Source organism: Anomaloglossus baeobatrachus, chromosome 4, assembly GCF_048569485.1.
Source record: "Anomaloglossus baeobatrachus isolate aAnoBae1 chromosome 4, aAnoBae1.hap1, whole genome shotgun sequence".
Classification (NCBI taxonomy): domain Eukaryota; kingdom Metazoa; phylum Chordata; class Amphibia; order Anura; family Aromobatidae; genus Anomaloglossus; species Anomaloglossus baeobatrachus.
In genome coordinates, this window is record NC_134356.1 from 2,713,503 (window position 1) to 2,730,346 (window position 16,844).

General features: G+C 42.8%; 1 protein-coding gene across 1 annotated transcript; it reads right to left on the reverse strand.

The window, feature by feature from the left end:
- Positions 1–1,571: 1,571 nt before the first annotated feature.
- Positions 1,572–13,882, reverse strand: LOC142302426 (guanylyl cyclase inhibitory protein-like). Its single transcript, XM_075343488.1, has 6 exons — positions 13,815–13,882; positions 6,913–7,045; positions 4,540–4,689; positions 3,878–3,983; positions 2,627–2,753; positions 1,572–1,953 (listed from the first exon to the last, which is right to left on the reverse strand). Exons 1-6 carry the CDS (start codon positions 13,880–13,882, stop codon positions 1,896–1,898), a joined length of 642 nt encoding a protein of 213 aa, XP_075199603.1. The 3' UTR covers positions 1,572–1,895.
- Positions 13,883–16,844: the final 2,962 nt, after the last annotated feature.

Sequence of the window (16,844 nt, forward strand, 5' to 3'; positions counted from 1 at the left end):
GCAGTTGCTTGACAGTGAGTGCAATATATATATATATCACAATGTTATTTTGTCCTCCCTCCCCTCCTCCGTTCAGTCTATTTTATTCAGTGTGGATGGCAGTAATATGAAGATCCTGGGATTGTTTTGTCCCATCCGTTGTTTATGTGACCCAAGAAACAGACGAGACAAAGACGAAAAACATGTTTTTTGCCCCCAGACGCGAATGGACCGAGGTCCCAGATGGGAACCCAGGCTGTGATATTAATATCCTGACCCACTCGAGGCGTCGGCCCCCCAGAAATGTCTCCCAGCGCCAAGTGCAACAATAACCCGAGCCTCGGATCCTGTTTACAAGAAGCACAACTGAGGGACAATTTCCTTTCCTACTGATTCATCTTTGAAGATCCTTCCAGTATAATATGTTCAGCCCTGAACAGCTATAAAGTGAATGAGTGAGAAGAGTGAAAAGGGGAGAGACACCCAACAATGGTGGAGACGTCATGGAGAGCACTGTGCATCAGCCATTGCTGTCACCAGACGAGCCTTATCATGTATCTTTGTATACAGGGAGCTCCCCCTAGTGGTGACTGTGGACAGGATCCTATCATGTATCTCTGTATACAGGGAGCTCCCCCTAGTGGTGACTGCAGACAGGATCCTATCATGTATCTCTGTATACAGGGAGCTCCCCCTAGTGGTGACTGCAGACAGGATCTTATCATGTATCTCTGTATACAGGGAGGTCCCCCTAGTTGTGGCTGCAGACAGGATCTTACCATGTATCTCTGTATACAGGGAGCTCCCCCTAGTGGTGACTGCAGACAGGATCTTATCATGTATCTCTGTATACAGGGAGCTCCCCCTAGTGGTGACTGCAGACAGGATCCTATCATGTATCTCTGTATACAGGGAGCTCCCCCTAGTGGTGACTGCAGACAGGATCTTATCATGTATCTCTGTATACAGGGAGCTCCCCCTAGTGGTGGCTGCAGACAGGATCTTATCATGTATCTCTGTATACAGGGAGCTCCCCCTACTGGTGGCTGCAGACAGGATCTTATCATGTATCTCTGTATACAGGGAGCTCCCCCTAGTGGTGGCTGCAGACAGGATCTTATCATGTATCTCTGTATACAGGGAGCTCCCCCTAGTGGTGGCTGCAGACAGGATCTTATCATGTATCTCTGTATACAGGGAGCTCCCCCTAGTGATGGCTGCAGACAGGATCTTATCATGTATCTCTGTATACAGGGAGCTCCCTCTAGTGGTGGCTGCAGACAGGATCTTATCATGTATCTCTGTATACAGGGAGCTCCCCCTAGTGGTGGCTGCAGACAGGATCTTATCATGTATCTCTGTATACAGGGAGCTCCCCCTAGTGGTGGCTGCAGGCAGAATCTTATCATGTATTTCTGTATACAGGGAGCTCCCTCTAGTGGTGGCTGCAGACAGATATAATTTTATCACTTAGCACTTATTTAACTTTACAGAGGATTTTGAGTCTAGTATCAGCAAAAACAATTATACTAAAGAAATAAACAACAAAAAGGATTTTTTTTTTGGTTTTTTTTGCAAAACATCATGGTAGGATAATTATTAGGGGACGAGGTTATTATAGCAGTAAACATTGTACATTTCTTGGAAAATCTAAAGTCACTGTGAAAATCACCGTTATACCAGGATCAGTTACATATGATATAAATGTCTCTGGAGGTTCTCAGGACTGGAGATCGGTGACATGAAGAAGTGACCATCGGGCCTGGAGGTTCCCCCGGCTTCTGGGCAATCGATATGAATATTGCTCTCAGCTTCTCTCCAGACTCAAATGGCTGATAACAGGGAATCATAGCTCAAACACTGCAGCCTATGGAGACAGTTCCAGATGTTTTCTCGGCCGGATCCTCGGTTCCACTTTAACTATTAGATGAGCAAATTTCTCGCTGATTCGTAAAATTGTTGACGAGTTGTTTCCTATAGGACAGAATGGGGAAAAATGATTTGACAAATATTCCCCAAAAGTGAAGGTAAAACAAGGTGAAAACACAAAAGGCGTCTTCATCTGGGGGGAATTTAAGGGATTGTCCGACTTCCCCGCAGAGCACGTGATCCTTCCCATTACTCAGTCGCAGGTCTCTATAGGACAGGAAGCAGATCGGTCATCTGATTGCTTAGAATTGTGATTGGCTACAACAGTCATGTGATCTCAACAGTGATGATGCCCCTTCCTGTCACCTGATCGCTGCAGCCAATCATAGGCCTCAGTAGTCAAGTGACCAAACAAAAGGACCTGTCATGGCTACCTGTCCCCCCTCAAAGCGATGGAGGCTACAGTTGGTGATTATAGCTTTTTTTATGAGTTTTGTTCTATTTTTTTTTTTGTATTTTCACGTGCTCTGCCTTTTTGTAATTTGTTTTAGGAAAGTTGTTCAGCCCCTTTAAGAAAAGACAACTGTAGTTTTTTATTACTGGTAGCAATCCGTACATCGAAAATGATGGTTCCAGATAACCAGTGGAAGGGTAACTCTCTATGTACCGACAGTCCCATTTTATACAGACACATCCCACAAAGGGCCAAGGATTATGCAAATGTATATAAAAAGGGTGTGGGTGGGGTTTAAAGGCGGGGCTAGTGATTGGCAGTAACCTAGAATGCAGGCGAATGCACTTTGGCGGTCGTTGTATTTCCACGGTACTAAGGTCACACTCCAGCATCTCCCGAATCCACTCATCGTCTAGAGAGCCGTCCACAAACTCCTGGAGACTGATGATGGCTGAAAGACACACAAAGCAGATCCCCATGTTTAACCACTGCAAGCCTTGTGGTAGTGAGGGGGTTAAGTACCAATCGCACTTTGATGGGTAACCCTAAAAAAGCCCAACAGTACGAAACCTTTATAGAGACTTGTTAGTAATTTTAATTATGAAATCCTGACTGCCTGCAGCCTCCACTAGGGGGAGCCCAAGAGCTCACTGCAGACTGATCATGCATTGATCTCAATAATAACTCAGTATGCAGTAAGCTCCTCAGCTCCCCCTAGTGGTGGAGGCAGACTGACCGAAATTTATCAAGGTACTGAGTTGATGCAGGGGATTTGGTGCTCTGCGTAAAGAAAATAGCATCCATATATTTAGAAATCAATCTGCACAATGTCAAGATGGGACAAAGGGCTCCTATTCTGCCCCTGACACTAGGGGACCCTAGGCTTATCCCTAATCTCCGGACTACCCCTGATGGTGGAGATGCCAGAGTCCTGTGCCTTAATGTTCTTATGAACAGAACTACTGTAATATGTTCTCCCCCTCCCCGGGAAAGGATTGTGATGACAACACAGATAACAAAACTCAGACTCACAGGAACAAACAGTAAGAAACTAAGGAAAAAAGCAAGACAAGGAAGGCAGCAACAAAAGGACAACGACACAGCAACAAAGTACTTCAACCACCATTAAGTCTGGATCACCACACCTCACCACACCAGTATAGAGGAGCTATAGCTGGCATTAAAGGAAGAGTCCAGCCAATATAAATAAGAGGGAGCGAATTTGAGTGGCTTCTGCACGACATGTGATCAAAGGAGACTAACAAGCAGCCCTGCAGAGATTAACTCTTGCTAGCTTGCCTATGTCTGTGGGTTGACGAGTGAGTCTATCTGAACTGACCACAGATGTCAGAGAAGATAGCAGGCTGAGTGCCAGAATCTATACTCTCCACAGATCCTGATGCCGTCATGACCGTCAGCTCCTTGTGACACAGAATTCAAGAGCTAAAATTGACACTATAGGTCACTTTTATGTGTTGGATTATGAACAAACATTGTTTTAATGCAAAAACAAGCCAGTAAAGGGGCAAAATATTTCACTTTTCTACAACTGAACTTGTTTTCATTATGATTTACCGTTATGGTCTTTGTCCAGACGAATAAAAATGCGATTTGTGCACTCTTCTGCCGACGGTGGATTGACCTTTGCTATTGATGCAGCGATGCTCATTTTATACACTGTCTATAAAAAAGAGATAATGAGATGATCAAATCACTTTGAAGAGAGTCCAAATCACCTAGAATTTGGCCAGGGTTCAATTTGTGGGGATGTGATCTACGCAAGTCCCACAAAATACGTCCATTCCCCATTTTACCTGGATTCAAAGGGATTCGGAACCGGTGTGAAGAATACAAATTAATACTCACCCATCCGTCGAACCCTACTGGCCCCATAGTGTGAAGAACATCATCAACCTGTGAGTAAAGACTAGACCAAACAACCAGGCGAGAAGCTTCGCGGACAAAGTGAGGGCCGGGGGAGAGGGGAGTAGTAATTTTCTTTTACTTTTTTTTCCACCCTACATTTTTTATTTTGGCATAAGACACATCCGATTGGCTTGAAATAAATTTGATGGCAATAGAATTTCCTAGCAAAATTTGAGAATTTCCTGACCACATATTGGGTGGTGGGAACTGAAAGTAGGACTCAAGTTACACCTGTGACAAAAGGACATCATGACCTCCCCACCACTCTGGAGTCTACGTCCAACTTTGCCCTACTAAAGATTTCCACCAACCTTCATGATATCCAACATTTCCAATCGGGTGATGGCTCCGTCATTGTCCTTGTCGTATAACTTAAAAGACCACTTGAGTTTGTCCTCCGGAGTCCCGTGAGCAAGCATACTGATCGCCGTCACGTATTCCCGGAAGTCAACTATTCCATCCTGTAACCAGTAAGGTGACTCGGTCAAAATATCACTTATGGAACACAGTAAGGTAGAAACTGAGAACTTCAAAACCTCCACATTTAGCCCGACCCCATGAATTCCTAATCATCTTCTATTAGATTGTCCAACAACCTAAGTACCTGGAAGCCAAAATATTCGAAGGCTCCATACAACTTTGACAAAACCTCACCTAAACTTGCAAATTGGTAAGAGCCTCCCAATTCTCTTCCCTGAATTCCTAATCAACTTCTTCTACTAGATTGTCTAATCGCCTAAGTACCTGGAAGCCATAATATTTAAGGGCCCCATACAAATTTGACAAAACCTCACCTAAACCTGCAAATTGGCTGACAGTCTAATGTGGTAAGGGCCTCCCAACTCTCATCATCTATCGCGTGAAAGGAGGATATGCTTTATTGGATTGTCAACTGTTTTGCCTATTTTGTTCTTCGGGAGTCAAGCCGCTCCCTGAGTAATGTGGCAGCTTCTCTAATAGAAAACACAGGAGGGCTCTGCTGTACTGAGTAGGCATCTATCGGTCAGTCTGAAGAAGTAGGTTTTAGTAGTGATGAGCAAGCGTGTTCGGCACTGCTGGATACTCAATCAAGTATCAGGGTGGTCGAGACACTAGAAATATCGTCCTCAGCCCTGTTAAGGTCTTCAGGGAAAATGCTCAAGTTACTCATTGACTTACAGTATGCTCCTTACTTGAGTCGAGCCCATCCAAGCATCCAACCTGCTCGATTCGAGCATTTTAGTGCTCGCTCATCACTAGCTTTAGCTGAATGATCATTCGGGACCTTTTCTGGAAACACACGTTAGATATAATTCAGATGATACCTTGTGCTGAGACTTCCTGCTGGGTAGGGGAAAAGGGGCAGCCTAAAAGTACATCCTCTGAACTGAACAACACACAGGCCGAAAACTTAAATTTGTAGATAACAAGATCATGTGGAGATTTGAAGGTATCAAGGGTAGGATGCTAACTTCATATTTGGAGTCCACCATAGCTACCACAAATCTAAGTCCCTTCCTAACAATCCCAAATTTTAAAATACCAAACTGTTCCCAACTCGAAAATCCTGTTTGCTCTTTGGGTTTATCCCGACTAATGACTTGTAAAACTTTAGGCCAAATTTACTGTTCTAGTGTCTAGTGAGAAGGCTTTCTCCTGCCCAAAAATATCATAAGATCGTATAGTTTGATTCACAGACAAAATGTCGAGGCGAAGTTTGGGACTAGAGATGATCCTCTTAGGACTTCGATCATCTCTAGTTGGGTATCAAGTCTTCATCAATGCAAGACAAGAAAAGTATTTAAGTAGCATAACTTATTGGTCTGAAACCAGAGAAGGGTGGGAAGAGGGGTTGGGTGAAGTAGACCATTCCTAGGGCACCGGGAGAGAAGATTTTATAGTTCTAATCATAGATAGGAAGCAACTGAAGAGAGTGAGCAACAAACATGTGGCATTGTCTATAAATGTAAATATCAACAAGTGTGTCACGTCTGCATTGGGGATCTGGGATGAGGAGGTCTCCATGGTTAATTTATCTCAGGTCCTGTGTGGAGCCCATTTGACTGTTATCTTGTATTGGAGTGGATTTACTTTCACTTGATGGTGAAGGGGTAAAGGACTCTTTCCCTTGTGGCTGAAATTACTCATAGTCCTTAATCACAGCTGCAACATCTTGTCATCACTCCCTTCTGCTATATTTACCCACTCCTGACTTCACTCCATGCCAGTTATAGTTCTTCTCTACCCCCCCCCCCCCCCCCACATGATTGTCGTACCTTCCTCATGTTGTTTTATTGTATTAGTGAGACTAGTGTCTGGCTGGCCTTCACACTAGTCAGGGTAAGTTCAATGCCAGCGAGGTACCAGGTACGTGAAGGTGGGGGGAAGGACCTGTCTAGCGACATTAGAGAGTGCAGGGATCAGGTTTAGGTGAGTGTCAGGAGATGACCATGCTTCCCTCTCCCTATCGCCAGAGCCTTATGTTATACTTCTGTCCTGGTTGTCCCTTTGTGTTGCGCCGTTTGCCCTGTGTCTTCTCACACCCAGCGTAACAGTAAAATAGGACATTAAGAAGAAGGTCCTACTGGCTTGGTGGCCAATCACTTTGCATGGGCCTATTAAGTGGATGATTGTCCCGTCAGTGAGCGCCCACATGCTTGTAGCATTTCTCGCTCCGAGGATTGGCTGAATTCTGATCCTCTTACCCCATTGTCATCTAGTGTTCGGAAAATCTGTTCAGCATACTCGGAGGATTGCTTCCCCACCGTACAGTCACAGAAACACTTTCGAAATTCATGGAGGGTGATGAGACCACTGGGACATTCCTGGACAAATTTTCTATAAGCAAATAATTGAAAATACAAGTTATCTCCAAGTAGGAATTCCTAACATGAAAACATGAACATAGAAGAGCTAAGAAATCCCAATAGATTTATTAGCTGCAGCTGCGCTCTGCATAGGCAGTAACCAAGATGACAAAGCTCACTTTATTATACTGAGCTTTGTCGTCTTGATTTCTGCCTATGCAGAGTACAGCAGTTAATGACAAACCCATTTGCACTGCTGCACTCTGTATGATAAGCAGCACTCTTACTGTGCCAATCCAAGAAGAAGCACCAGCTGCTGGCAATCCTCATTTAACAATGGCCCAGGGGAGAAGAATGCAAAAGGAGTACATAAATTGAAAATAACAATTTACAAAAGTGATACTGTGCAGTGTATATATACAGAATAATACAGATACTGAGGATTACACCCAGTATACAGGACAGGAGAAGTGGTACTGTGCAGTATATATATATACAGAATAATACAGATACTGAGGATTACACCCAGTATACAGGACAGGAGAAGTGGTACTGTGCAGTGTATATATACAGAATAATACAGATACTGAGGATTACACCCAGTATACAGGACAGGAGAAGTGGTACTGTGCAGTGTATATATACAGAATAATACAGATACTGAGGATTACACCCAGTATACAGGACAGGAGAAGTGGTACTGTGCAGTGTATATATACAGAATAGTACAGATACTGAGGATTACACCCCAGTATACAGGACAGGAGAAGTAGTACTGTGCAGTGTATATATACAGAATAATACAGATACTGAGGATTACACCCAGTATACAGGACAGGAGAAGTGGTACTGTGCAGTGTATATATACAGAATACTACAGATACTGAGGATTACACCAGTATACAGGACAGGAGAAGTGGTACTGTGCAGTGTATATATACAGAATAATACAGATACTGAGGATTACACCCCGTATACAGGACAGGAGAAGTGGTACTGTGCAGTGTATATATACAGAATAATACAGATACTGAGGATTACACCCAGTATACAGGACAGGAGAAGTAGTACTGTGCAGTGTATATATACAGAATAATACAGACACTGAGGATTACATCCAGTATACAGGACAAGAGAAGTGGTACTGTGCAGTGTATATATACAGAATAATACAGATACTGAGGATTACACCCAGTATACAGGAGAGGAGAAGTGGTACTGTGCAGTGTATATATACAGAATAATACAGATACTGAGGATTACACCCAGTATACAGGACAGGAGGAGTGTACTGTGGCCGTGTATATATACAGAATAATACAGATACTGAGGATTACACCCAGTATACAGGACAGGAGAAGTGGTACTGTGCAGTGTATATATACAGAATAGTACAGATACTGAGGATTACACCCAGTATACAGGACAGGAGAAGTAGTACTGTGCAGTGTATATATACAGAATAATACAGATACTGAGGATTACACCCAGTATACAGGACAGGAGAAGTGGTACTGTGCAGTGTATATATACAGAATACTACAGATACTGAGGATTACACCCAGTATACAGGACAGGAGAAGTGGTACTGTGCAGTGTATATATACAGAATAATACAGATACTGAGGATTACACCCCGTATACAGGACAGGAGAAGTGGTACTGTGCAGTGTATATATACAGAATAATACAGATACTGAGGATTACACCCAGTATACAGGACAGGAGAAGTAGTACTGTGCAGTGTATATATACAGAATAATACAGACACCTGAGGATTACATCCAGTATACAGGACAAGAGAAGTGGTACTGTGCAGTGTATATATACAGAATAATACAGATACTGAGGGATTACACCCAGTATACAGGAGAGGAGAAGTGGTACTGTGCAGTGTATATATACAGAATAATACAGATACTGAGGATTACACCCAGTATACAGGACAGGAGAAGTGGTACTGTGCAGTGTATATATACAGAATAATACAGATACTGAGGATTACACCCAGTATACAGGACAGGAGGAGTGGTACTGTGCCGTGTATATATACAGAATAATACAGATACTGAGGATTACACCCAGTATACAGGACAGGAGAAGTGGTACTGTGCAGTGTATATATACAGCATAATACAGATACTGAGGATTACACCCAGTATACAGGACAGGAGAAGTGGTACTGTGCAGTGTATATATACAGAATAATACAGATACTGAGGATTACACCCAGTATACAGGACAGGAGGAGTGGTACTGTGCCGTGTATATATACAGAATAATACAGATACTGAGGATTACACCCAGTATACAGGACAGGAGAAGTGGTACTGTGCAGTGTATATATACAGCATAATACAGATACTGAGGATTACACCCAGTATACAGGACAGGAGAAGTGGTACTGTGCAGTGTATATATACAGAATAATACAGATACTGAGGATTGCACCCAGTATACAGGACAGGAGAAGTGGTACTGTGCAGTGTATATATACAGAATAATACAGGTACTGAGGATTACACCCCGTATACAGGACAGGAGAAGTGGTACTGTGCAGTGTATATATACAGAATAATACAGACACTGAGGATTACATCCAGTATACAGGACAGGAGAAGTGGTTACTGTGCAGTGTATATATACAGAATAATACAGATACTGAGGATTACACCCAGTATACAGGACAGGAGAAGTGGTACTGTGCAGTGTATATATACAGAATAATACAGATACTGAGGATTACACCCAGTATACAGGAGAGGAGAAGTGGTACTGTGCAGTGTATATATACAGAATAATACACATACTGAGGATTACACCCAGTATACAGGACAGGAGAAGTGGTACTGTGCACAGTATATATACAAAATAATACAGATACTGAGGATTACACCCCGTATACAGGACAGGAGAAGTGGTACTGTGCAGTGTATATATATACAGAATAATACAGATACTGAGGATTACACCAGTATACAGGACAGGAGAAGTGGCACTGTGCAGTGTATATATACAGAATAATACAGATATGAGGATTACACCCAGTATACAGGACAGGAGAAGTGGTACTGTGCAGTGTATATATACAGAATAATACAGGTACTGAGGATTACACCCAGTATACAGGACAGGAGAAGTGGTACTGTGGTGGTGTATACAGAATAATACATGTACTGAGGATTACACCCCAGTATACAGGACAGGAGAAGTGGTACTGTGCAGTGTATATATACAGAATGATACAGATACTGAGGATTACACCCAGTATACAGGACAGGACAGGAGAAGTGGTACTGTGCAGTGTATATATACAGAATAATACAGATACTGAGGATTACACCCAGTATACAGAACAGGAAAAGTGGTACTGTGCAATGTATATATACAGAATAATACAGATACTGAGGATTACACCCAGTATACATGGCAGGAGGAGTGGTACTGTGCAGTGTATATATGCAGAATAATACAGATACTGAGGATTACACCCAGTATACAGGACATGAGAACTGGTACTGTGCAGTGTATATATACAGAATAATTCAGATACTTATGATTACACCCAGTATACAGCTCAGGAGAAGTGGTACTGTGCAGTGTATATATACAGAATAATTCAGATACTGAGGATTACACCCAGTATACAGGACAGGAGAAGTGGTACTCTGCAGTGTATATATACAGAATAATACAGATACTGAGGATTACACCCAGTATACAGGACAGGAGGAGTGGTACTCTGCAGTGTATATATACAGAATAATACAGATACTGAGGATTACACCCAGTATACAGGACAGGAGGAGTGGTACTGTGCAGTGTATATACAGTTAGGTCCAGAAATATTTGGACAGTGACACAAGTTTTGTTATTTTAGCTGTTTACAAAAACATGTTCAGAAATACAATTCTATATATAATATGGGCTGAAAGTGCACACTCCCAGCTGCAATATGAGAGTTTTCACATCCAAATCGGAGAAAGGGTTTAGGAATCAGAGCTCTGTAATGCATAGCCTCCTCTTTTTCAAGGGACCAAAAGTAATTGGACAAGGGACTCTAAGGGCTGCAATTAACTCTGAAGGCGTCTCCCTCGTTAACCTGTAATCAATGAAGTAGTTAAAAGGTCTGGGTTTGATTACAGGTGTGTGGTTTTGTATTTGGAAGCTGTTGCTGTGACCAGACAACATGCGGTCTAAGGAACTCTCAATTGAGGTGAAGCAGAACATCCTGAGGCTGAAAAAAAAGAAAAAATCCATCAGAGAGATAGCAGACATGCTTGGAGTAGCAAAATCAACAGTCGGGTACATTCTGAGAAAAAAGGAATTGACTGGTGAGCTTGGGAACTCAAAAAGGCCTGGGCGTCCACGGATGACAACAGTGGTGGATGATCGCCGCATACTTTCTTTGGTGAAGAAGAACCCGTTCACAACATCAACTGAAGTCCAGAACACTCTCAGTGAAGTAGGTGTATCTGTCTCTAAGTCAACAGTAAAGAGAAGACTCCATGAAAGTAAATACAAAGGGTTCACATCTAGATGCAAACCATTCATCAATTCCAAAAATAGACAGGCCAGAGTTACATTTGCTGAAAAACACCTCATGAAGCCAGCTCAGTTCTGGAAAAGTATTCTATGGACAGATGAGACCAAGATCAACCTGTACCAGAATGATGGGAAGAAAAAAGTTTGGAGAAGAAAGGGAACGGCACATGATCCAAGGCACACCACACCCTCTGTAAAACATGGTGGAGGCAACGTGATGGCATGGGCATGCATGGCTTTCAATGGCACTGGGTCACTTGTGTTTATTGATGACATAACAGCAGACAAGAGTAGCCAGATGAATTCTGAAGTGTACCGGGATATACTTTCAGCCCAGATTCAGCCAAATGCCGCAAAGTTGATCGGACGGCGCTTCATAGTACAGATGGACAATGACCCCAAGCATACAGCCAAAGCTACCCAGGAGTTCATGAGTGCAAAAAAGTGGAACATTCTGCAATGGCCAAGTCAATCACCAGATCTTAACCCAATTGAGCATGCATTTCACTTGCTCAAATCCAGACTTAAGACGGAAAGACCCACAAACAAGCAAGACCTGAAGGCTGCGGCTGTAAAGGCCTGGCAAAGCATTAAGAAGGAGGAAACCCAGCGTTTGGTGATGTCCATGGGTTCCAGACGTAAGGCAGTGATTGCCTCCAAAGGATTCGCAACAAAATATTGAAAATAAAATATTTTTTTTTGGGTTTGGTTTATTTGTCCAATTACTTTTGACCTCCTAAAATGTGGAGTGTTTGTAAAGAAATGTGACAATTCCTACAATTTCTATCAGATATTTTTGTTCAAACCTTCAAATTAAACGTTACAATCGGCACTTGAATTCTGTTGTAGAGGTTTCATTTCAAATCCAATGTGGTGGCATGCAGAGCCCAACTCGCCAAAATTGTGTCACTGGCCAAAGATTTCTGGACCTAACTGTATACAGAATAATACAGACACTGAGGATTACACCCAGTATACAGGACAGGAGAAGTGGTACTGTGCAGTGTATATACAGAATAATACAGATACTGAGGATTACACCCAGTATACAGGATAGGAGAAGTGGTACTGTGCAGTGTATATATACAGAATAATACAGACACTGAGGATTACACCCCGTATACAGGATAGGAGAAGTGGTACTGCGCAGTGTATATATACAGAATAATACAGATACTGAGGATTACACCCAGTATACAGGACAGGAGAAGTGGTACTGTGCAGTGTATATATACAGAATAATACAGACACTGAGGATTACACCCAGTATACAGGACAGGAGAAGTGGTACTGTGCAGTGTATATATACAGAATAATACAGATACTGAGGATTACACCCAGTATACAGGATAGGAGAAGTGGTACTGTGCAGTGTATATATACAGAATAATACAGACACTGAGGATTACACCCCGTATACAGGATAGGAGAAGTGGTACTGCGCAGTGTATATATACAGAATAATACAGATACTGAGGATTACACCCAGTATACAGGACAGGAGAAGTGGTACTGTGCAGTATATATATACAGAACAATACAGATACTGAGGATTACACCCAGTATACAGGACAGGAGAAGTGGTACTGTGCAGTGTATATATACAGAATAGTACAGATACTGAGGATTACACCCAGTATACAGGACAGGAGAAGTGGTATTGTGCAGTGTATATATACAGAATAGTACAGATACTGAGGATTACACCCAGTATACAGGACAGGAGAAGTGGTACTGTGCAGTGTATATATACAGAATAATACAGATACTGAGGATTACACCCAGTATACAGGACAAGAGAAGTGGTACTGTGCAGTGTATATATACAGAATAATATAGATACTGAGGATTACACCCAGTATACAGGATAGGAGACGTGGTACTGTGCAGTGTATATATACAGAATAATACAGATACTGAGGATTATACCCAGTATACAGGACAAGAGAAGTGGTACTGTGCAGTGTATGTATACAGAATAATACAGACACTGAGGATTACACCCAGTATACAGGACAGGAGGAGTGGTACTGTGCAGTGTATATATACAGAATACTACAGATACTGAGGATTACACCCAGTATACAGGACAGGAGGAGTGGTACTGTGCAGTGTATATATACAGAATAATACAGATACTGAGGATTACACCCAGTATACAGGACAGGAGAAGTAGTACTGTGCAGTTTATATATACAGAACAATATAGATCTAGTTTTGGATATTGCTAAGTAACATAAATACAAAACAATTACCTATACCATGCATGAAGCTCCAAAACATAAACTCCATTCTTCCGCGGCATCGACGCTACTTGACCCATCACTGAATAGACATCAGGAAATCACTCTGAGCCGGGTGTGTGGCCCCGAGTTTATACGGGATTACAGATTAAGGGCCGTACTTCACCCAAATTAGATTGCGAGCATTTAATCTGCTCAGACGGAGGCTAATGTGATTACATGTATGTTAATCCAACAATAACACGGCGCGGTCTGAGCTCGGACGACTGCCTGACGTGTCCGCAGAGACAAGAGACGCTCTTACCGCCTATAACATCACGTGAGGAACATAAGAGTCTCAAGATTAGGTTTATTTCAAGGAAAGTTCCATTTTGCAGGAGGTTACGTTGATGACTTCCCTTTCTATTGTGTATTTGGGCGTTTAGTTCAGCCGTACATGACACATCTGTCATCTTAAAGCTCGATCCGGCAATAAGGGCCTCTTCTGCACCACCCAGACATGTGCAATGTCAACCTGGCCGAGAGTCCCTCCATTCTGTATGGGGAAAGATATGATGGCAGACGACTCTGGCAGCGTCCAAGGATTGGGCATGTTGAGATACAACTGCCCAATCTTTCTCTTCTAAAGTCAGCCATCCCTATACACATGACATGGTTAGTCTTGCCGAAACTAAAGGGAATCTGTCACCAGGTTTTCTTCCTCATCCAACAGCAGCATAATGTACAGTAGGTAAAGAGACCCTGAATCTAATGATGTATCACTTAGATTACTGGGTGCAGAAGTTGTGTTAAAATCAGGATTTTTCAATGTAGCAGAGCCCAGAAAGGTAACCCCGCCCCACACTACAGCTTTCTATGTATACTGTATATTGTTAGTAAGCTGCTAATCACTGCTGAGGGTGTGGTTGGTCTAAGAGCCACATGGCACCTAGTCCAGGCAGTGATAATCTCCTACTGATAAAACACACATTGTATTGATTCAACAGCTGCCACGATGATAGGGGAGAGCAGAAGACTGAGGCTCCTAGACTGGCCCTCAGACTAGGGGGACCCTAGCTTTCCCTGAGAGTTACCTCTGAAGGTGAGGATGTCTGAGCCACCTTCTTGGCCCTGCTCCTGGACAACCCTGATCGTATACCTCCTACTCCAGAGAGGACCGGGAAATGAGTGGGGTAAAACCAACAGAGATAGACAAACAGGGGAAACTAAAACCTTATTTCACAGTATGCTCACACAAAGGTATAAGACAATAAGAGGTATGGAGGAAAACAAGAGCAGGTAGGAAGCAACATGACGACGGAAGAAATCCAAGCACAAAGCAATATAATCACCAGCAGGACTGGGACACAATAGCACACGAACCAACACAGCAATAAATGATAGTGTCAGAATCTGTGATGCCACTATGACACTTGTCGAGTTTTCAGCAAAACCCTGTGTGACAACAGCACACAGCCTAATAAGTGGCATATCGCTGAATTCAGTGTCTCAGCCCTTAACTCATGCTGCCCTCAGATTACATAGCAAAAACCTGCTGACAGATTGCCTTTAACAAATTCAGCCATTAATCTGATGTGAATGGCCAACCTAAAGAGGACCTGTCTCTGGGTCAGAAGTGGACAGTTTTTGCTTTTCTGGTTCCACAGATATGGGCTTTTCTATTCAGTCCTCCTAATGTAGAAATATTTAAGGTCTTTACCAAAGAGGTGTGTTTCACAGGATTCTCTGCGGTCATCTCTTTGGGCTTTTCAGCAATTACCCATTAGTAAAGATGATAAAAAATTGTGCATTAGGCCTAAATCTCAGGAAGCTTATGGTGGATCGATAAAAACCCCTGAAGATTTACGGGAGAGTGGGGATGAAAATAAGGGAGAAAAACTCCACTTTCCGCCCGGTGAAAGGTCCTCTAAGACGTCTTCATATCATGTAGACAAGTCAGAAGATGATTGTTCGGGATCCATCTTTCCTTCCCTGAATGTTTGTTAGTCACTAAGCTCCGTCTGGTTCATCGCCTTCCATTGTCCTAATTTAGGTTAAATCCCGGTCACAGTCAGTACAGGGCACCGGGGTTCGCACGGTAGAACGATCCTCTTAAAGACACTCAAGGTAATAAGGACTTGACATAGAAAAGAGACAAAACTGTGTCAGCGCAGATTCAGACCGGGCATTCCAGATTTGGTCGGAAAAATGCAACTGTAGAATCTACTCATTCTGGAAAATCCATGTTTTCGGATAAATATAAATTTTGATGAATTTGGGTTAATTTGTTTAGAAGAAAATTAATGAAACCCAATTCAATTGCCGAACCAAAGATCTGCCCCCCATAAGCCCATGTTCAGCCCTGACTCGGAGGCATCTTAGGAGCCCCCATCGTAAATTTCATTGTGTCTATACCTTCAGAACCGTTTTTTTCATAAAGCTCTTCCACCGGCAAACATGGTGGCATCAAGGACTTACTGTAGGACCTCATCCTACTATGTAAACTCATCAGTAAAGGGAGAAAATGATGGCCACTGACATGTGGCATCTAAGGGATTGACGCCACCATCTTATCGATCACACAGCAGCAATCTGAGTGAACTCGAATTGCTGGTGTTTGAGTAATGGTAATGGCTGTATAACACAGCCGGCACCTGTCCAGTAGCTGATGTACAATATGTACAAAACCAATCATTTCAAAATTACAGACATGGTGCAGTCACTGTGTACATACCTCAGATTTCTAATCCTGCACTCAACCTAGTGGAGGAATTGAAGAGAAATGGAGGGAAGTGGCAGAATGGACGCAGCTGTAGCTGACTTGTGGAAATGAGCGCACACGCGGCGCACTTTCTGGGTAGGTTTTCAGAAACTGCTGAACCACTAAGTTGAGCACGTGGGCCAGGCATGGTACATGAGTGAGTTTGCCAAGCTTCAGAGCCACCATCAGGTTACGGTCATTATTGCACACGATCATGCCTGGGTATAGGTTTAATTTATGAAGGAGGGACTCTGAACCTCACAAAGCCTATGCAGACAATGCAAGAACTGCCCAAAATTAGA